The sequence below is a fragment of the Leptonychotes weddellii genome, chromosome 4 (genome assembly GCF_054177405.1).
Source record: "Leptonychotes weddellii isolate Sample4059 chromosome 4, ASM5417740v2, whole genome shotgun sequence".
Classification (NCBI taxonomy): Eukaryota; Metazoa; Chordata; class Mammalia; order Carnivora; family Phocidae; genus Leptonychotes; species Leptonychotes weddellii.
The window spans coordinates 6,937,550-6,954,355 of record NC_138372.1 but is presented as its reverse complement, the minus strand read 5'-3'; the positions used below and the strand labels follow the sequence as shown (position 1 = coordinate 6,954,355).

General features: G+C 41.7%; 1 protein-coding gene across 1 annotated transcript in view; it reads right to left on the bottom strand.

Annotated features, from left to right (window-relative positions):
- KIF1B (kinesin family member 1B) overlaps positions 1 to 16,806 on the bottom strand; it is a 137,286-nt gene that overhangs the window by 24,574 nt on the left and 95,906 nt on the right. The window contains exons 24-32 of the mRNA XM_081816819.1: positions 15,960 to 16,141; positions 14,525 to 14,773; positions 9,219 to 9,337; positions 8,227 to 8,312; positions 7,761 to 7,890; positions 7,408 to 7,570; positions 4,023 to 4,113; positions 2,251 to 2,369; positions 1,572 to 1,627 (exon numbers count right to left, since the gene is read on the bottom strand). Of these exons, the coding sequence (XP_081672945.1) occupies positions 1,572 to 1,627; positions 2,251 to 2,369; positions 4,023 to 4,113; positions 7,408 to 7,570; positions 7,761 to 7,890; positions 8,227 to 8,312; positions 9,219 to 9,337; positions 14,525 to 14,773; positions 15,960 to 16,141 (1,195 nt within the window). The remainder of the gene's footprint in view (positions 1 to 1,571; positions 1,628 to 2,250; positions 2,370 to 4,022; positions 4,114 to 7,407; positions 7,571 to 7,760; positions 7,891 to 8,226; positions 8,313 to 9,218; positions 9,338 to 14,524; positions 14,774 to 15,959; positions 16,142 to 16,806) is intronic.

Genomic DNA, 16,806 nt, shown 5'->3' with positions numbered 1-16,806 from the left:
CTGGAATGAGAGTCCAGTGACTTGGGATCTACTACTATTCAACCGCTGACTACTAGGCGACTTTGGTTGAGTCGCTTAATCTCTGGAAGTAGGTCTCCTCATCTACAAAAAGTAAATTAGAATATTTAGCCTGCAATCTTGAACAGGTTATCATGATGACCCACTGACACGAGGGATCTGGAAGGGCCTCATGACTCACACAGCCCTAGTCAAATGTTAGCCTATTTGCACTATTCACTCCAGCTGAATTCCACATGAGCTGGTGCTGCTAGTCAAGAAAAAATTAGTGTCACTGATTCTGGCGGTCATCTGAGGGCCAAAAAGCAAAATCAGAAGTATTAAAAACAAACAAACAAAAAAACCTCAACCCACCCACTGGTAAAAATCTTTAAAATTAAAGAACCATTGCAGAGAATCCAAGTGAACAAACATAAGGAGATTCCACAACCCCTCCCCCTGCCAGGGTGATGTGAAAGAGGCTCAAGGAGAGAAGGTGTGTCCTCACATCTCTCCCAAGGAAACGTATTCTTGCCAATGTGCTAGACCCTAGATCCAGTTCAAGCAGCAAACAGCAATGCCAGTATTTCCTACATAGAGAGCCAGGCTTTAGGCTAAGCCCCTGAGGATGGTTCTACACCTAAGGCAGAGCTAAGTCAGCTACTAACCATCTCGTTTGGGTGCCCTCTCACTCCGGCAGCTTGGCACTGGCAGAGAGAGAAAAGACAGCCCTGGGTCCGCCCCATCCTGGAAGGTGGCAACAGCGGAGGAAGCAAGTGCGTTGGCATGCTCGGAAAACGCGTCCAACACATGCACATTCACATAGTCAGCTATGAGAAATCGAACCAGTTCAATCTTTCTCTCATGGTCTGAAGGCCGGATGGAGAGCAGGAGTACAGAGGTGGACAAGTACAGGGTAGGGGGGGGAAGGTGGCAAGTGGGCAATGAGGAAAAAGGATGAAAATAAAGAAAAAGCAAAACAAGATGAATGAACATGCAGAATACATTTGATGCGCAAAGAAATGCCCAGTCACCCAACAGTTAGAAGGAGTTACATATAAAGCAGAGAGATTTAGGAACAGGTATCGTGATGACCCACTGACACGAGGGATCTAGAGGGGCCTCATGACTCACACAGCCCTAGTCAAATGTTAGCCTATTTGCACTATTCACTCCAGCTGAATTCCACATGAGCTGGTGCTGCTAGTCAAGAAAAAATTAGTGTCACTGATTCTGGCGGTCATCTGAGGGCCAAAAAGCAAAATCAGAAGTATTAAAAACAAACAAACAAAAAAACCCCAACCCACCTACTGGTAAAAATCTTTAAAATTAAAGAACCATTGCTTATGGTTCTTTAGGGAGCTTATCAAAATCTGCAATAAGAAGACCAGAAAGTTGGCAGGGAAGGAGCCCTATCGTTTCTTACTTCTTATTTAAATCAGGAACCAAGAATTCCAGTTCCTGCTAGACACGGGAATATGGAAGGATACACAGGAGTGGAGCGGGCATGTAAAAATGATTTCTGTCTGAAAAGCCATCCAAATAAGAGCCCCGTCACCCAGAGAAGGGCTCACCTGGCTTGGAGAGCGGCATGGGCGGAGGGAAGAAGCGACGAGATGGCTGAGGCGGGCTGCAAAGGAAGGAAACAAAGTTCAAGGCTGAGAAAGGGTCTCATGTTGACAATAATGGCATGTTTAAATCCCCTCTAGAAACAGATCATTTGCACTTTCAGATAAGGCATAATATCAGACACCAGACATAATCCCACATAGTCAAACTGAGGCTCAGATATTTTAATGAAAGTCCCCTGTGGGTCCTAGCTAATAAGTGAAATACGAGAAATTTTCTGTTAACACTGACACTCTGCCATCACCCAAAAGCCCCCGTCGTTGCTCTCTTCACCAACTGTGATGTCTCCACTTATAGCTCATGCTTCCTGAAGTTCTGGGTAGTGAGGAACAATTACACACAATCCTTGTGTCTTATCACCTCACTTTCTATCCTGTTCAAAGTCTCTTCCTACAAAAGAGATGGTACGCCAGGTTAGCTGGGCAAAATTCAACGTGCTTTACCTATAGCTAGTGGTTCCGTGGCTTAGAAAAACGGTGGTGATGTTTCTAAAGAGGGAACATCAGGTAACAGAGAAAACTGTTCTTCAGTTATCTTAATCCCTTAAAAGATTTCTTCCTTCCGGACAAGTGGCAGTAAGAGTAACAAGAGCAACAACAGAATCTTTGCTTATCTGGTTCAAACCTGTTAAGTTCCTGTCCTTGCAGATGAAGTGGGTGCTGCTGATAATGCCCGAAGACTTCAAATACTATCGGTTTGGTTTTGATATAGTCCACAAATGATTCAGTGACCTCCACTGCAATCTAATAAGGAATAAAGCCAAACTAGATTAGGGAAAAATTTACTATAACAAACACACGTTTGCTGCAATCAGAACTTTAGCACTTTTGAGGAGCCAGTATGAGCTGGGTATTTGACTCAGCAGGCCTCCCACACCAAGACAGGGGCTCCTCCCTGGTTTTCATTCTAAAGCAACTTCACCAAGCTCCAGGCCTTCAAGACCTTCCGTCATCTGCCCCACCTGCTGCCCTTCACACACTTACTGTTTGGGCACAAATTCACCTGCTGCTCCTCTTGCCTGTGCTTCGCTCCCCTGTGGTGCCTGGGGACTGGACCAGGCAACAGCTCTGCCTGGAAGGCCTGCCCCCGTCTCTGTGCTTCTAAGTCATTTCCATACTTCAAGGCCCCCATTTAATAGTAACAACAGTGAGAAAAACATGACTGTTGACCAGGCACCAGGTACAATATCAAGTATATGCTTCAGGAAGTTCCCCACCTTTCTCCACCCAACATAACTTAAATTAATGGAAATAACCTTCCCTTCTTTCTTACTCCCTTTGCATTTAAGGAATACCTTTCTGGATCGTGTGCTACTGCTGCTTAAATATTCATTTTATTTCCCCTAAGCTCTTCGGGGGCATGATCCTCTGTGATTCATCCTTACTCCCCAGACATGTCAGGCACAGTCCTTGTGCACATTATCCCAGTGAGTATTTATCAGATACGTGCATGCTTATATTCATGCAATTAAACCTAAAAAAGAAAAGTTTTGTGTTTGCTGTTCCATTTTCAGTGTTGTCCTTTCTGCCTGCACTTTAGAGAGTGGATATGGTTAGCAAGAGAATTAGAGTGTTTCATGTCATGGTGAAGATCCTGGATACCAGAGCCACATTGCTCTGGCTTAAACCCCATCTCCGCCTCTTCCTAACTCTGTCCCCCTGGTGAGTGACTTTAACTGTTCTGTGCCTGTTATCTCAGCTGTCATATGGGGGTTATGAGGGTCTATACTATAAAGGTAAGGAGTAAATGAATGAAGACACAAAAAAGGCATTTGGAACAGTGACTGACACGAAATAAGCTCTCAAAGAATGTTAGCTATTGTGATGAGGATGATGACTTTGAACAGAGTTTGGGTGACCCTTCCTAGAAGAGACGGAAGGCCAGTTGTCTTATTCCACAAATGAGAGCTCTAAGGGGCACTCATGGATTCATCATACTATCAGCTGCAAGGAAAAGAGACTGAATCTTAATTTAGCTACAAAAGATCATTTTAATTTTTTCTACAACTGAGCAATCTAAGTATCTTATAGCTTAAAGGACAATAGATTAACTTTAACAAAACTCATATTAAATGCACTTATTTTTCTAGGATGGAAACACTAAAAACAACTCACTGCATTCAAACTGATGGAACATTTTATTGGCAGCCCAACCCCCACACACTCATGGGGCCCACTGTAACTCCGAGAAGGCTGGCCACTCAGTCCACTGAGGATTACCTCACCGCTCTGGCCACTCCCTCCATTGTCTATTTTCACCACAAAGCAGCTTGGATAATCCTCCTTCCAGGGCTGAGAAAGCCAAAGGCCACCCACACAGGATGACTGCCTAACACTGGCCTCTCAGACAGCCCCCAGACCTGCAATGCGTTTGGCAAAAACGTCCATGTCACTTACATTCTGCACGTGATAAAAGCCCAGAGGACTTCCTCTGCCGTTGTTTTTGAGGGGTTCAGTGGAGAATGCTTCGTCATGGCGATGCAAAAAGCTTAATTAAAAAAATAAGACACATGAACTTTGCATTACACAATTTCATCAAGATCTATGTTTTAAGAACCTGACTTGGAGGGGTGCTTGGGTGGCTTAGTCAGTTAAAACGTCCGACTCTTGATTTCAGCTCAGGTCATGATCTCGGGGTCGTGAGACAGAGGCCTGAGCTGGGCAGGGAGCCTGCTTAAGAGTCTTTCTCTCCTTCTGTCCCCTCCGACCACCCTGCTTAAAAAAAAAAAAAAAAAAAAAAAGAACCTGACTTGGAAAGAAGCAGCCTACTTAAGCACAGTCTTTAACTGAACCAAGTAATTTGTAGTTCCTTGTAATAATACATTTTCCATTATCACTCAAACAGCATTTTAGATTTTATTTCAAAAATGACTGAAAGATAACTGACCCTGACCACTTAGCTATGTGGACACATATGCAAGAGTATCTCAGAGAGCATCAAGAGTGAATTCAGTGAATTCCTGTTTCTTTGTAGGAACATTTTTTACTGAGAATAAAAATTATGAAATCATTTTGTGCAGAAAAGATCTGGCAGATTCAAGCTTCCATAAGGTAGTATGAAAGCCTGTTAGTGTTCTTGCCTAGGAGAGTCTCTGATGACCTGCAAAGATTAGATTTAAATGTCACCTCTTCCAGGAAGTCTTCCCTAACTCACCCAAACAGTTGTGTCTTCCCACAGCACTAGGGACCCATTTCTCTTCAATAGCAATGGTTTCACTCTTTTTTTTTTTTTTTAAGATTTTATTTATTTATTTGACAGAGAGAGACACAGCGAGAGAGGGAACACAAGCAGGGGGAGTAGGAAAGAGAGAAGCAGGCTTCCCGCCGAGCAGGGAGCCCGATGCGGGGCTTGATCCCAGGACCCTGAGATCATGACCTGAGCTGAAGGCAGTCGCTTAACCAACTGAGCCACCCAGGCGCCCTGCAATGGTTTCACTCTTTATGATAATGTATTTATATGCCTGTCTCCCCGAAAGACAGCAGGTATCTCCTATAGTTCTCCAGATATAGAAGATACTTCTGAGATACTTGTGAGGCAACAGACTATGTTTATTATTCTCACAGATAGTGAGTTTTTACTTCTCTCTCCCTCCCTATTAGTCTGAAATAAACAGAAGTAGAAAATTAAGAATACTGAATACAAAGATTTACTCCCAGACAGAAATATCCATCAGAAGGACATCCCACACCCCACAAGAGAAAAGGGGGAAAAAGGGAATACTTTGCATAGGGTAGAGAAACCAGGATTATGAACTCCCTGTCTTCTAAATCAGTTCACTGAGTCTGAGGACAGTGGAGTGCTCTTGTCCCACATTCCCCATCCCAGATGCCACCTGTTACGAGCACCGAAGCAGTCTGTACTACACGTACCTTCTTCTATTTGCTTTCTTTCCTCTCATTCTTCTTACCCCCCGCCCCCCTCCTTTTTGTTCTTTTTTTTTTTTTTCCAAGATTTTATTTATTTGAGAGAGGGAGAGAGCTCATGAGAGAGCACGACCCAAGCTGAAGGCAGACGTTCAACTGACTGAGCCACCCAGGTGCCCCTCTCCTTCTTGTATTTCTTACTCTTTTTTTTCCTCTCCAGACCATAAGCTGTTTCTGCCGGGGGCATTACTTGATTTGTGATCTACACTCCTCCAATGCTCTGCTTAGAGCAGGTACAAATATCCTGGGGTTCCACAATGGTGATGCATGAAATCATTCATACTGCCCGACAGCTGTGTCTTCTCTACACAGGCCAGATGAGAGTTTGTAAAAGCTCAAGAAGAATCTGGCCCTTCTTTCAATATGAGTCAACATTCCGTCTTCTCCACAGCTGACACCAGGTGGAGATGCTGCTCTCTTGCTGGAGATTTTAGGACAAAATATCAACGTAACATTACTGGCATTTCACATGCCAGTTAACCAAGTAGGTCTTTTCCATAAAATATTTCAGTTGCAGGGCGCCTGGGTGGCTCAGTCGGTTAAGCCTTCAGCTCAGGTAATGATCTCGGGGTCCTGGGATTGAGCCCCACGTTAGGTTCCCTGCTCAGCGGGGAGTCTGCTTCTCCCCTTCCCTCTGCTCATTCCCTCTCTCTCAAATAAATAAAATCTTTAAAAAAATATTTCAGTTGCCTAACTGGTATAATAATGAAAGCTCAAAGCAACTGGATCATCTAGCCAACTCCATCCCCCAACGTTAACTTAGGGCTGCTAGTGAAAACACACTGAATGGGCAAAATCAACACTGGATAGATAATACTTCAACAACAACTGTGAGTCATAGCAAATTATATTATTGGCTTACTATGCAGTAATCACATTTGATTCGGGACTTGGCTAAAATCTCCATAAAGGCAGTGCTTTGTCAACTGTATTAGGACCCCTAGAAGGCAGAGAGGCACATTCTGAGAGGGATGGCAGAACTCTAGAGCAACCTCCTGGTGGCGCCAGGGGCCAACTGCAGACTTCAGGAAGGAGGCTCGTGAGACAGCACTCTCTTGTACTATGGCCCTTCATAAGTACTAAAGAGATCCACTGATGTCTGGAGGTATTAAAACTTAAGACTGTCAATAAAAGTGTTTTCCAAGGGGGGGGTCATGAGAAGAAAAACTCCAAAGTTCCAGAGGGTTATAGGATAGAAAGAGCTTGTAAGTGGCTAAGGAATGAAACCTGTCATATCTTTTCTACATACTATTCTTCAGTTGACGTGGAATTTTACTCTAATTTGTTTTTTTTCCCCCCCAAGTATTGAACAGGCACAATTGGTAGCTGGATAATTCATGGCCTTCAGACTTGTTTATTAGTAAGATATTTCCCCATGAAGAGCATTAAAAAGATGAATAAACAGGCTTATCTACATCCGATCCTATATTTCCAGCAGAGGAGGACAGGCCACAGTGTCCAGATACAGAAGATACTCCTGAAATATCTGTGTGGTCAAAATGGCAATACTAGACTGCTTCCTGTTGCTTTTTCGGCAGAGACAATACAGAAAGAAATGCAAATGCTTGGTAAAGCAGTTGACAAAGACCAACTTACACCAAATTACTCCTTATATAAACCTCTTAGCAGGATACATGGTTACACTCCTCCCCCCCACAGCAAATTCTATTTCATACCATTTTAGGTTTCTGGTTCTTATTCCCCCCTGGAGTGAAGAAAGCTGTTTTATTTCGGAAACTGGTAGTAGTTTCCCTCTTGAGAGTGTTAACACCTCACATATGATAAATAAAGCACTGGGTGGTGCACAAAGGATGTCACCTGGGTCAACAGCTAGGTAGGCAGGCAGAGGTGGGCTTACTTGAACTGACAGAAGATATCTGCATACTCGGGGAGGATCCCACTGGCCTGTAGCACAGTTACTCGGAAAGTGAAGGCACTGCCCAGTTTCAGGTGGTTGCCGATCTCTTCAGAAAACCCTTCCATGACCATCTTACCATCCAGCAAAGTGCCTGACTTCAAATCTAAAGAGGGTCAAATGAACACACATATGGTTCAAATATGGCACAGAACACCTTTCAAAGAGGAGAGAGGAGGGCATTCTTTCCATTCCTAGTCGATGAAAGCAACTATCTCCCTTGACGGTGGTCAATATTTTGCCCTCTTTGAGAATGTCCCCAGTCTCCCCAGTCACAGTAAACTCTGTTTACGTACCCAAGTCATTCATTCGATTGATTTCTTCTGGAGGAGTGATGACCTCAGAACTCTGACCCTGTCCTTCCACAATCCTCAGTTCCTCCAAGGATAGACCAGAACGAGTCATTGCAACTGAAGAAAAGTCATTCTGAAAACAAGGCAGGAACAGGTAGATGATCAAGTAGCACAACAGCTTATTTCCCTCAATCTCCTTACTTAATGTCTATTTGCCCAACAAGCAACAGTGACTGGAAAATTATGTGGATTAAGAGCTGCCCGAGAAAAGGCAATACAATAAAATATAAGTAAGGACCTTTACCTCTGTAATTGTTAGATATGCCCTGTGTTCTATGGAACGAGCCCGTAGTTATCTGTCTTTTGTAGTTCTAGGTAGAAGAATTGTTTCCTAGTGAACGTCCTCCTTATAAACCTGTCTTCTACTTTCTCCTTCTATGAGTTTTTCTCTCCCTGTAAGGCTTCTCACCTGATTAAAGTACTCGTTATCAAAAGATATTTTAGCTGTTCCTGATTGTCGAATTCCGGAACCATAATCAGGAGCTTCTTCATCCGCTAAGTAGAAAACAACAACAAAAAAGAGAAGGATCAATTGAGACTACATATGGGCCAGATGAATGGCTCTTGTTGGATTATGAGATAAACAGGAAAGTAGCGGAGTGTTCCGGTTCGAGGACTTTAGTAAAAGGAGATGCTAAAGAACAATCTTTTGCTTCAGAAAGGAAAAGCCAGAAGCAGCAAAGTCACAGGGGCTGCTCCCAACTCTACTCAGGTATATTTACCAACCTGCTTAGCTCAAATGAGACTAGTTAATAAAAAATTGGTTTTATTCTTGCTATTGTTCAAATGTATACCTAGAAACACTGATCCTCACTTGGCAAGATGATGCTCAATACCACCCAACAAATATTTGAAGGTACTCGACTGTACTTGCACAAACTTCCATAAACTCAACCCTGGTGATCGTGCCACAGATTTCCACAGGGAACAGCTGAAAGGTCACTCCATACCGTATGGCATTTGGAAATTAAAAGAGAAAAATTATAGGAAATGGCCACATTCTTTCCTCAGAATGTAGGCTGGATCATGGAGAAGTGTAAAATATCAGAATCTTGATCCATAAACAACAAAACAGTAAAGGACAGAAATGTCTGGTACAAGTTCCATGAGAGAAAATTAAGCAAGAAAAAGTCCTGAATATCTTTTGTTACTTCTGAAGCAGTTTTATAAATGACTTCCATAAGAGTTGTTCTTTATGTTAAAGGAAATCCCTTCATCCCATTACTCCAAAATAGCTGTGGCCCAGACTAAACAGAATCTATTTATGATACTGGGGAATAATAACTAAAAGGAAGCAATAAAAGCTTTCTCCACGACAGACAAGCCATCATGCAAAAGAACTGGCCTGCTTTGTCTCTAGGCAAAGAATCCAAAGCTCTCACCCGGAAGAGGGTCACCTACCTGCAATGGCCTGCACAGCCACACGTAGAAATCCCCGCACTTCACCTTTCTCACTGACAATGGCCACCCTATGAATCAGGGGCACAGGATACAGCAGGTTGCTCAGGTAAACAAATGCCCTAGAGACAGAAACCGGGAGACAAACATCTGAGCACCCCGCAGACAGAGAAGCTGGCTTTCAGATTTCCAGAGAATACCTTCAGGGTTTCTGGGCCCTGTCTTAAGGCCACCTTTCTGTTCTGCACTACCAGACTGCTTCCTGTTGCTTTTTTGGCAGAGACAATACAGAAAGAAATGCAAATGCTTGGTAAAGCAGTCGACAAAGACCTACTTACACCAAATTACTCTCTATAAAAATAACCAGTTAAAAAACAAAATGACTAGTGTAGATAGAAGAGTAACAATTGGAAATAGACTTTAAAGATGACTGTCCTATGGATACTGCTAAGGGTGGAGAAAAGGGAACCCACTAAAGAACTTAACCTTTTAACATAATGGCGTTTTATTTCTGCCAAGAGATAAAACAGAAATCAGGAGACAAAAAAGGCAGGAGATGTGCCTGAAATACAGTTAATAACTCTAAAATAGATTTCAAGTCACAGCATTATGGAAATGCTCTAGGAAATGACTATTATTTTCAGGCAAGTGACTGACACATACGAGCAGAGAGGTTTTGTAGCCAGAAGTTTCTGAGTAACAAGCTTATAGGAGACTCTGGCTGGACACGGAGACAAATATCCAGGGAGAAAAAGACAGCTCATCCCTAAAGGACTGCTTTTGTTCCTGGAGTCCAAAACTTAACTCAGAAATGGAAACACAAAAGGGAAGTTATAGACCTAATATCGTCTATTTCAAACAAACTAGCAGACTCCCATCACATTTGTACTCTTTTTACTTCTTTCATTATTTTGTATCTATTAATTTTTTTTTTTAACAATAAAAAGGTGATCACAAAGCTTAGGTATGTTCATTCCAATTAGTGGATGTGATACAGAATCTAGTTCCGACTGTTACTCTTGTCTTCCCACTGGGTATATGCTGATCTTTGAACACAAGGCAAGACAAAGAGTAAACATTTGCACCAAGAAATCAAACATAACTGAACGTGACACATATGCCTGTCTGCTTCTTTTCCTGTTCTGAATCTACATTAGAACAAAGAGAAATGGAAAGATGGAGTGGATTTGTGGGATTTCAACTCAAAGTAATGAAAAAAATACTGAAAACAGACAAAATACACCACAGAAAAACATGTTAATAAAACTTTAAGAACATAAATGAAATGTGAATGAAAAGCATAACAAAAATAACTGTAAGTAAAACACTGAATCAGATCAAATGAAGTCTACTTCCCTTTCAGTCTGCTCCAAAGGTAGGGAAGGAAATGCTAAGAAACAGAGGGTTAAAGCTTTGTTGCATAAAAATTAAAAAATGAAAAGTCTTCCAAAAAGGATTACAAACAAGACTCTCAAAAATCAGCTACTGTGACAGAGTTTAAAGACTAAGAATTTGGCATACGGTACCAAACAGACTGCTTCACTTCCCAAGTCAGCACCATACAGACCACCTTTGTCTCTTAATGGTATTCCAGCCACACGTGCTCACTTTCAATGCCTCACCATTACAGAGTCACCGCACATACTTGTCCCCTGCGTGGAGTCCTCCCTGAACTCTACTACCCACCTCACGCCTTTGATTTCATATCTGCAGGTCTTATTCTGAACACTCTCATGACAGGCTCCCCCAGTGTTAAGTGATCTCAGTAACATACATGATTCCATCATTGCTATGATTTTCATTTATGTGACTGTTTAATTTGTCTGTCTCACCCACCAGACTGCAAACCCGTGAGAGCAGGAATCATGTCTGATTTTGCTTGCCACTGTCTACAGAGGGTCTGGCATATTTATTGAGTAAATACACTCAACATTCAATCAACATGATTGAGCATGTATGTACATAAGTGAACAGAAAATGATTTGTCCTCTATCTTTAAGTAGAAGTGGAACATTTTCCAGAAAAATGGGTTACAACAGAGGTAGAGAAGCAAAGCCATCCAACTTTATATACTAGGTTGATTTTTCTAAGATATATTCAAGATGGATATTAACTATAGAGAACATGTTTAGGTTCCTAACTATACTTAATTTGTATAGTTGTTTTTATACTTACACCAGGAACGCCTGTTTCTAATTTTCAAAAAGCTTCCCACTTGAAGGCATTGCATATCATGTTCACACACGCATTACAACAAAGTACTGTTTGAGCACACATTAAAGACAAGAATCTCCTTTCCACCTATGGCAATGGTTATTCCAAAGGTGAAAGGACAGAAAGTATTCTTGTGTATTTCCCGTCTTAGAAAAGAGTCTTCTGTGATTCTCCGGCTACGCAACTGCACGGTCACTAGCCAGCTCTCCCTGTCCTGTTATCAGAAGACAGCCTTAGCCCAAAGTCAATGCCACAGAAGTTCTCCTCTGAAGTTTTTTAAGCTGGAATTTTTATAAATACTCTGCATTCTTGAGAGTCCTTATACTTTGACCTAGCAGACTGAAGGAGAACAGGAATGAGAGGGGAAGATGTAAAGGGTATATTAGCATAAGTTCTGTGAAGTTACATCAAAAGGGAAACAAATTTGGTCAACATAAAGATAAGACAAATCAGCCTAATTATGGTTCTAGTTAAAGAACACAATGTCGGTTCAGACTTCGATGTCAGGATAACCATCTTTTGCCCCCTCTTAACCCAGAAGACTAGCTTAAATATTTTACATTTCATCCCAAATTATGATGGATGGTTCATAACATCCCAGCATGCCATAAGAGAATAGCTAAAGGGACAAGCTCTTTTCATTTTCATATAAAAATTCACCAGAGGCAGCCAAGGCCAAGAAACAAAACCTACAAACGGAATTTCACAAGAAACTGGAAAATTTTACAAGTGAATTGTATTTGCAATTATGTGCCAATATGGGAAATCCAATCCTGTGAAATCACAAAAACAGGAAAGAAGTTACTTCTCTTACACATACAATGACCACTAATATCTGGGTGATGTTGCATAGTTATCAATTTTGATTGTAGATGAGAAATGTAGTCAAGGGCGAAAAGTAAAGAGCTATCCTTCATTTTACTGATGGCCATGATTTCACCTCCTCCACTAACCTCTTCCTCGCAAGTTGAAGTTAAGTTTTGGAACCTGGGAAGCCGAACATATGGAAATTACTTGAAAATCAAAGCAGAGCTGATTGCTTTATACCTACACTTAATCTGATATGATTAAAATGAACAAAACAAGAGGGAAATAATGCATGTATCTTAAGCCAGTGAATGTCCATATTAAGTGGGATTCTGACTTAAGTTCTCCATACAAATGACTCAAAATACAAATGCTTTGGAGAACTCTTAACCAGGATATTCACTTTGCTAGTGTGGATGACAGAATCTGACAGATAAAAAAGATCTTTAAGGCTCTCTGCTTTCCTACCTAACTCCTCATTTATACTTGAGAACCTGACAGGCCTCAGTTTCAGCTGAGCGGACGTTAGGCCTCAGACATCTCTTAGGGTCAGTGTTCTTCCCGATGTGCCATGTAAGATGAAGCTACATAGTCCTCCCTGTGCAATGGTGATAACACAGACGAGCAGCATTAGAAGGTGTGCAACTGGCACCAGGACCAAGCAGTTTATGAACAGAAACTTGGTTCTAACTTCCAACCCTTTTAGAATACACAGCCATAAAATAAGAAAAAGCACTATGGTCCCATTATTTGTACACAGAACTACTGTTCTCAGTTTTAATATAAATCAGCTTCTCCGAAATTCTAAGCATCTATTCCTGGCAATACACCAACAGAAAACAATATTCATGGCTGCACAATCCCTTAATGTTTATTCATGGAAAAACTGAATAGATGTCCCTCCGGTATCATAAAACCCTGAGACTGTCTAATATTAAATTACAACCCATGGTCATAATTGAGGCTTTCATGTCTACCAGAGATCTTGCCTTTCCCTCTTTCCACCACAGTGATCGTATGCTACAGTAGTTATTTAATTCTTGCAGGTGACCAACGTCACACCATGAGCTCAGTGCTAGAACCTTACCTCCCTACCGGGTCAGGATACTTGCCACGCTTTAATTTTTAGAGAACTGGTGTTCATCTGTTTAACACTGGCATAATTCCCTCTTTTTAAAGGACTCAGCAATATGTGGTTCTAATGCACCATTAAGATCCAATTGCATACCTTAAAACCTGGACACACTTTTTGTTAATGCAGCACGTGCTGCACTGTTGAATTTGTAATAAAATTACTTCAGCATGAAGACTGGGTGTAGACAAAGACCCCAGTCCAAGGAGCGTGTGCATGAGAGCTCTGCATCACTGACAGATGGAGTCAAAGACAAGCCCTGTTTGGAAAACCAAACTTAACACACAAAGCAGTTTCATGTGGTGCTAAACAAATATCCACTGTTGATGGTGCCAATAGATAATTTTATGAGATTCATCATTATAAAACCTATAGGTAAAATTTTGGCAAAAGCCAAAGATCTACATATTAGTGAAACTGGCCAAAGAAAGACATCCATTTCAGACAAAAGGTAACTTCATGTTCCGGATTCTTTTTCTGACTCAAACTAAGTAAAAAATAAACCTAACACTACTCCTTTATATTTACTTATTATTTAAGATTTTTAAGTAATCTCTACACCCAACTTGGGGCTCAAACTCACAACTCAGAGATCAAGAGTCGCACACTCTATTGAGTGAGCCAGCCAGGCATCCCCTTTTTATTTATTTATTTATTTTCTTACTTACTTATTAAGATTCTATTTTTAAGTAACCTAACACTACTCCTGATTCCACTTTTGTCCTCTTGATTCCTGCTGGTGTTACACATCCTTTAGTCTAACCTTGGCCTTGCTCTGCTCTCCTTCTCATGTCATCCCCATATGCTTCTTCACTCACATTCCTACAAAAAGGAAGCATCAGAACATAGTAACATTCTTTGACCTTGTAACATTAGACTCTTAGCTTTAATTACTTTCTCCTCTGGGATTTTCTCCTTCAGAGGGAAAATACTGGGCGGTTTAAGACGGGGTCCTCTGCGTAGAGCCTTCACACATTGCCGTACGCCATGCCAAGCAGACTGCGTACCTCAAAAACACTGCCTGAGGGCTCTCCCTCGCCAGATCAGCATGTCACAAACTGAATCTGCTAAGGTAAGATCATCCAAAATCGCACAAGGAGCCTCTTTAAAGCAAGAGCTGGTCCCTTTTTGCCCTTCTCACAATCACCTCACCAACCTTCCCACTAAAATGAACCATGGGGATCGGTCGTAAAATGGGTCATGCCCGTCACTGAAGAGATCTGATCCCTCCTCCGTCCCTGCGTCAGAGCCGGTGTCATCCACGAACGCCTCATCATCAAAATCCTCCATTTCATCTTGCTGCTCGTCAGCCAGCTCAGTGATGTCGGAATCGGCCGTGGAAAAAGTGGGGGAGGGTGTGCGGTCAGCAAGGCGCTCATTCACACAGCCGTGGAAAATGGGGGAGCTAGACACCAGGGAAGACGCCAAGGGACACAGCCAAGGAAGGAGAGAGGAATAGTTGGTTAAACAGGAAGCTATATGTGTCAACAGGACAGAACCCACTGGGGAATCAACACAATAAAAGCAAGTGGAAAAGCAAAAGGATAAAATGAGCATAAAACATCTGGTTCAGGTGAAAGGAAATAAGGACTGGTTCTTAGAATAAGAAAAGCAAAGGAAATACATGAGTAGAAGATCCAGATCCCAGGTAAATAGTGTGCTGTAAAAATGTTTATATTTTCCAGTTCACACAAAAGATCAGCAGCCAGGCCTCAAAGGAGCCACTCAACATTTGGTGAAATAAAAAAGGTGATCTTTATTCCAGTTTATTCCAGTTCCCATGTCATCTCGGAGCAGAAAACAAAATGGATGGAATGGTATATGGCAAAGCAAGTACGTGCCTTGCTTGGATAAGATGTGTTTGGCCAATTCAACTCTTTAGAAACACTCCACTATCAGAGTGAAATGGAACAGATTTAACTTCATTTCTACAAAATACTGTGACTTCAGCTCCTCCTTTCTTCCTAGTTCCTTTAAAAATGGTCAGAAAAATTTTGCAATTGAAAAACAATTCAAATCCCGAAATCATTAAGCTCAAAACTTACATGTCTCTGCTTTTTAAATTCTAAACCTCTAAGAACTTGGACTCAGTATGGATTCACAGGGGCACTACTTGTTTTCATTACATGTTGGGATTCATGTATACACAAAGGAGGCTCAGGCATATGGCCAAGATATGCACTTGGCTCACCCTTGGCAAAGACTAATGTGAGATTAAATTGCCTTAAAAAAAATGAGGAGACACTGGATCAAGGAGAGGTTGCAAGCTGGTAAGCTGTAAGTCATACTATGATTTTAAACTGTGCAACATACAGACATAGGCTTTTTCTTTTAAATTTATCCTCTTCAACTGTAAGAGGCAGGAAAGGCTGTCAATTACTCTGGATGAAAGATGAGACTTAAGTGCGCACACTGAATAAAACAAAGGGAAGCACACCAGGTGACACACTGGCTGCGTCTGAGTGGATGAGATTATACGTGGAGCATTTTTGCACACTTTTTCTTTACAGAACTTTCTGTAGTATCTGCTGAGGTTTTAAACAAAATCATTCACTATTTAAAAAGAAGACATTGATGAAATCATCACGTACCTTCCTACCAGTTTGAACCAATGGAACCGGTCATAAAACGGATCACTGCCAGTCACAGTGGCTTCGCTTTCATCCTGGGCGCCCGAGGCCACCTCACCTGCCCTGTCATACATCTCTCGCATCAAATCCAGCCTCTGCCTGCATAAACATAAAGTGCACGGGGTTAATATCATGCGATTGCATTAAAATTTCACTTTGGAATTATCTTCCATCCAAGATTAAAAACAAAAAAGCTGCTCCCACCATTTAATGATATTAAAAAAGGATGAAGGTCAAAAGTACAGGAACTCAAAACACTCAGTATCCAAAGTGTCTGAGTCTAGAGACAAGCCACCAAAAGGAAAAAAGGCCACCTAACCTCTACTGAATCATAAGAGAAATGTAGTTCAATGGTATATGACATCTCAAATATACTGAAACAGTAGAAAATACCTCACCATGTTAAAGACAAAGGAAACCACATTATAACTTTCCTGTTTATTACCGATCATCAGATCCAGAACAGAAAAGATGAATAATTACTAGACCCAAGACAGAACTAGCTACCGGTGAGCAACAGCATTTAGCACCACAGAAAAGGAAGCAACAGTGACATCACAAGGCAGAGAGTTTGAGGGAGCCCACCTGAGCAATTCATTATTATTATTATTTTTTTTTTTAAAGATTTTATTTATTTATTTGACAGAGAGAGACACAGCGAGAGAGGGAACACAAGCAGGGGGAGTGGGAGAGGGAGAAGCAGGCTTCCCGCGGAGCAGGGAGCCTGATGCGGGGCTCGATCCCAGGACCCTGGGATCATGACCTGAGCCGAAGGCAGACGCTTAACGACTGAGCCACCCAGGCGCCC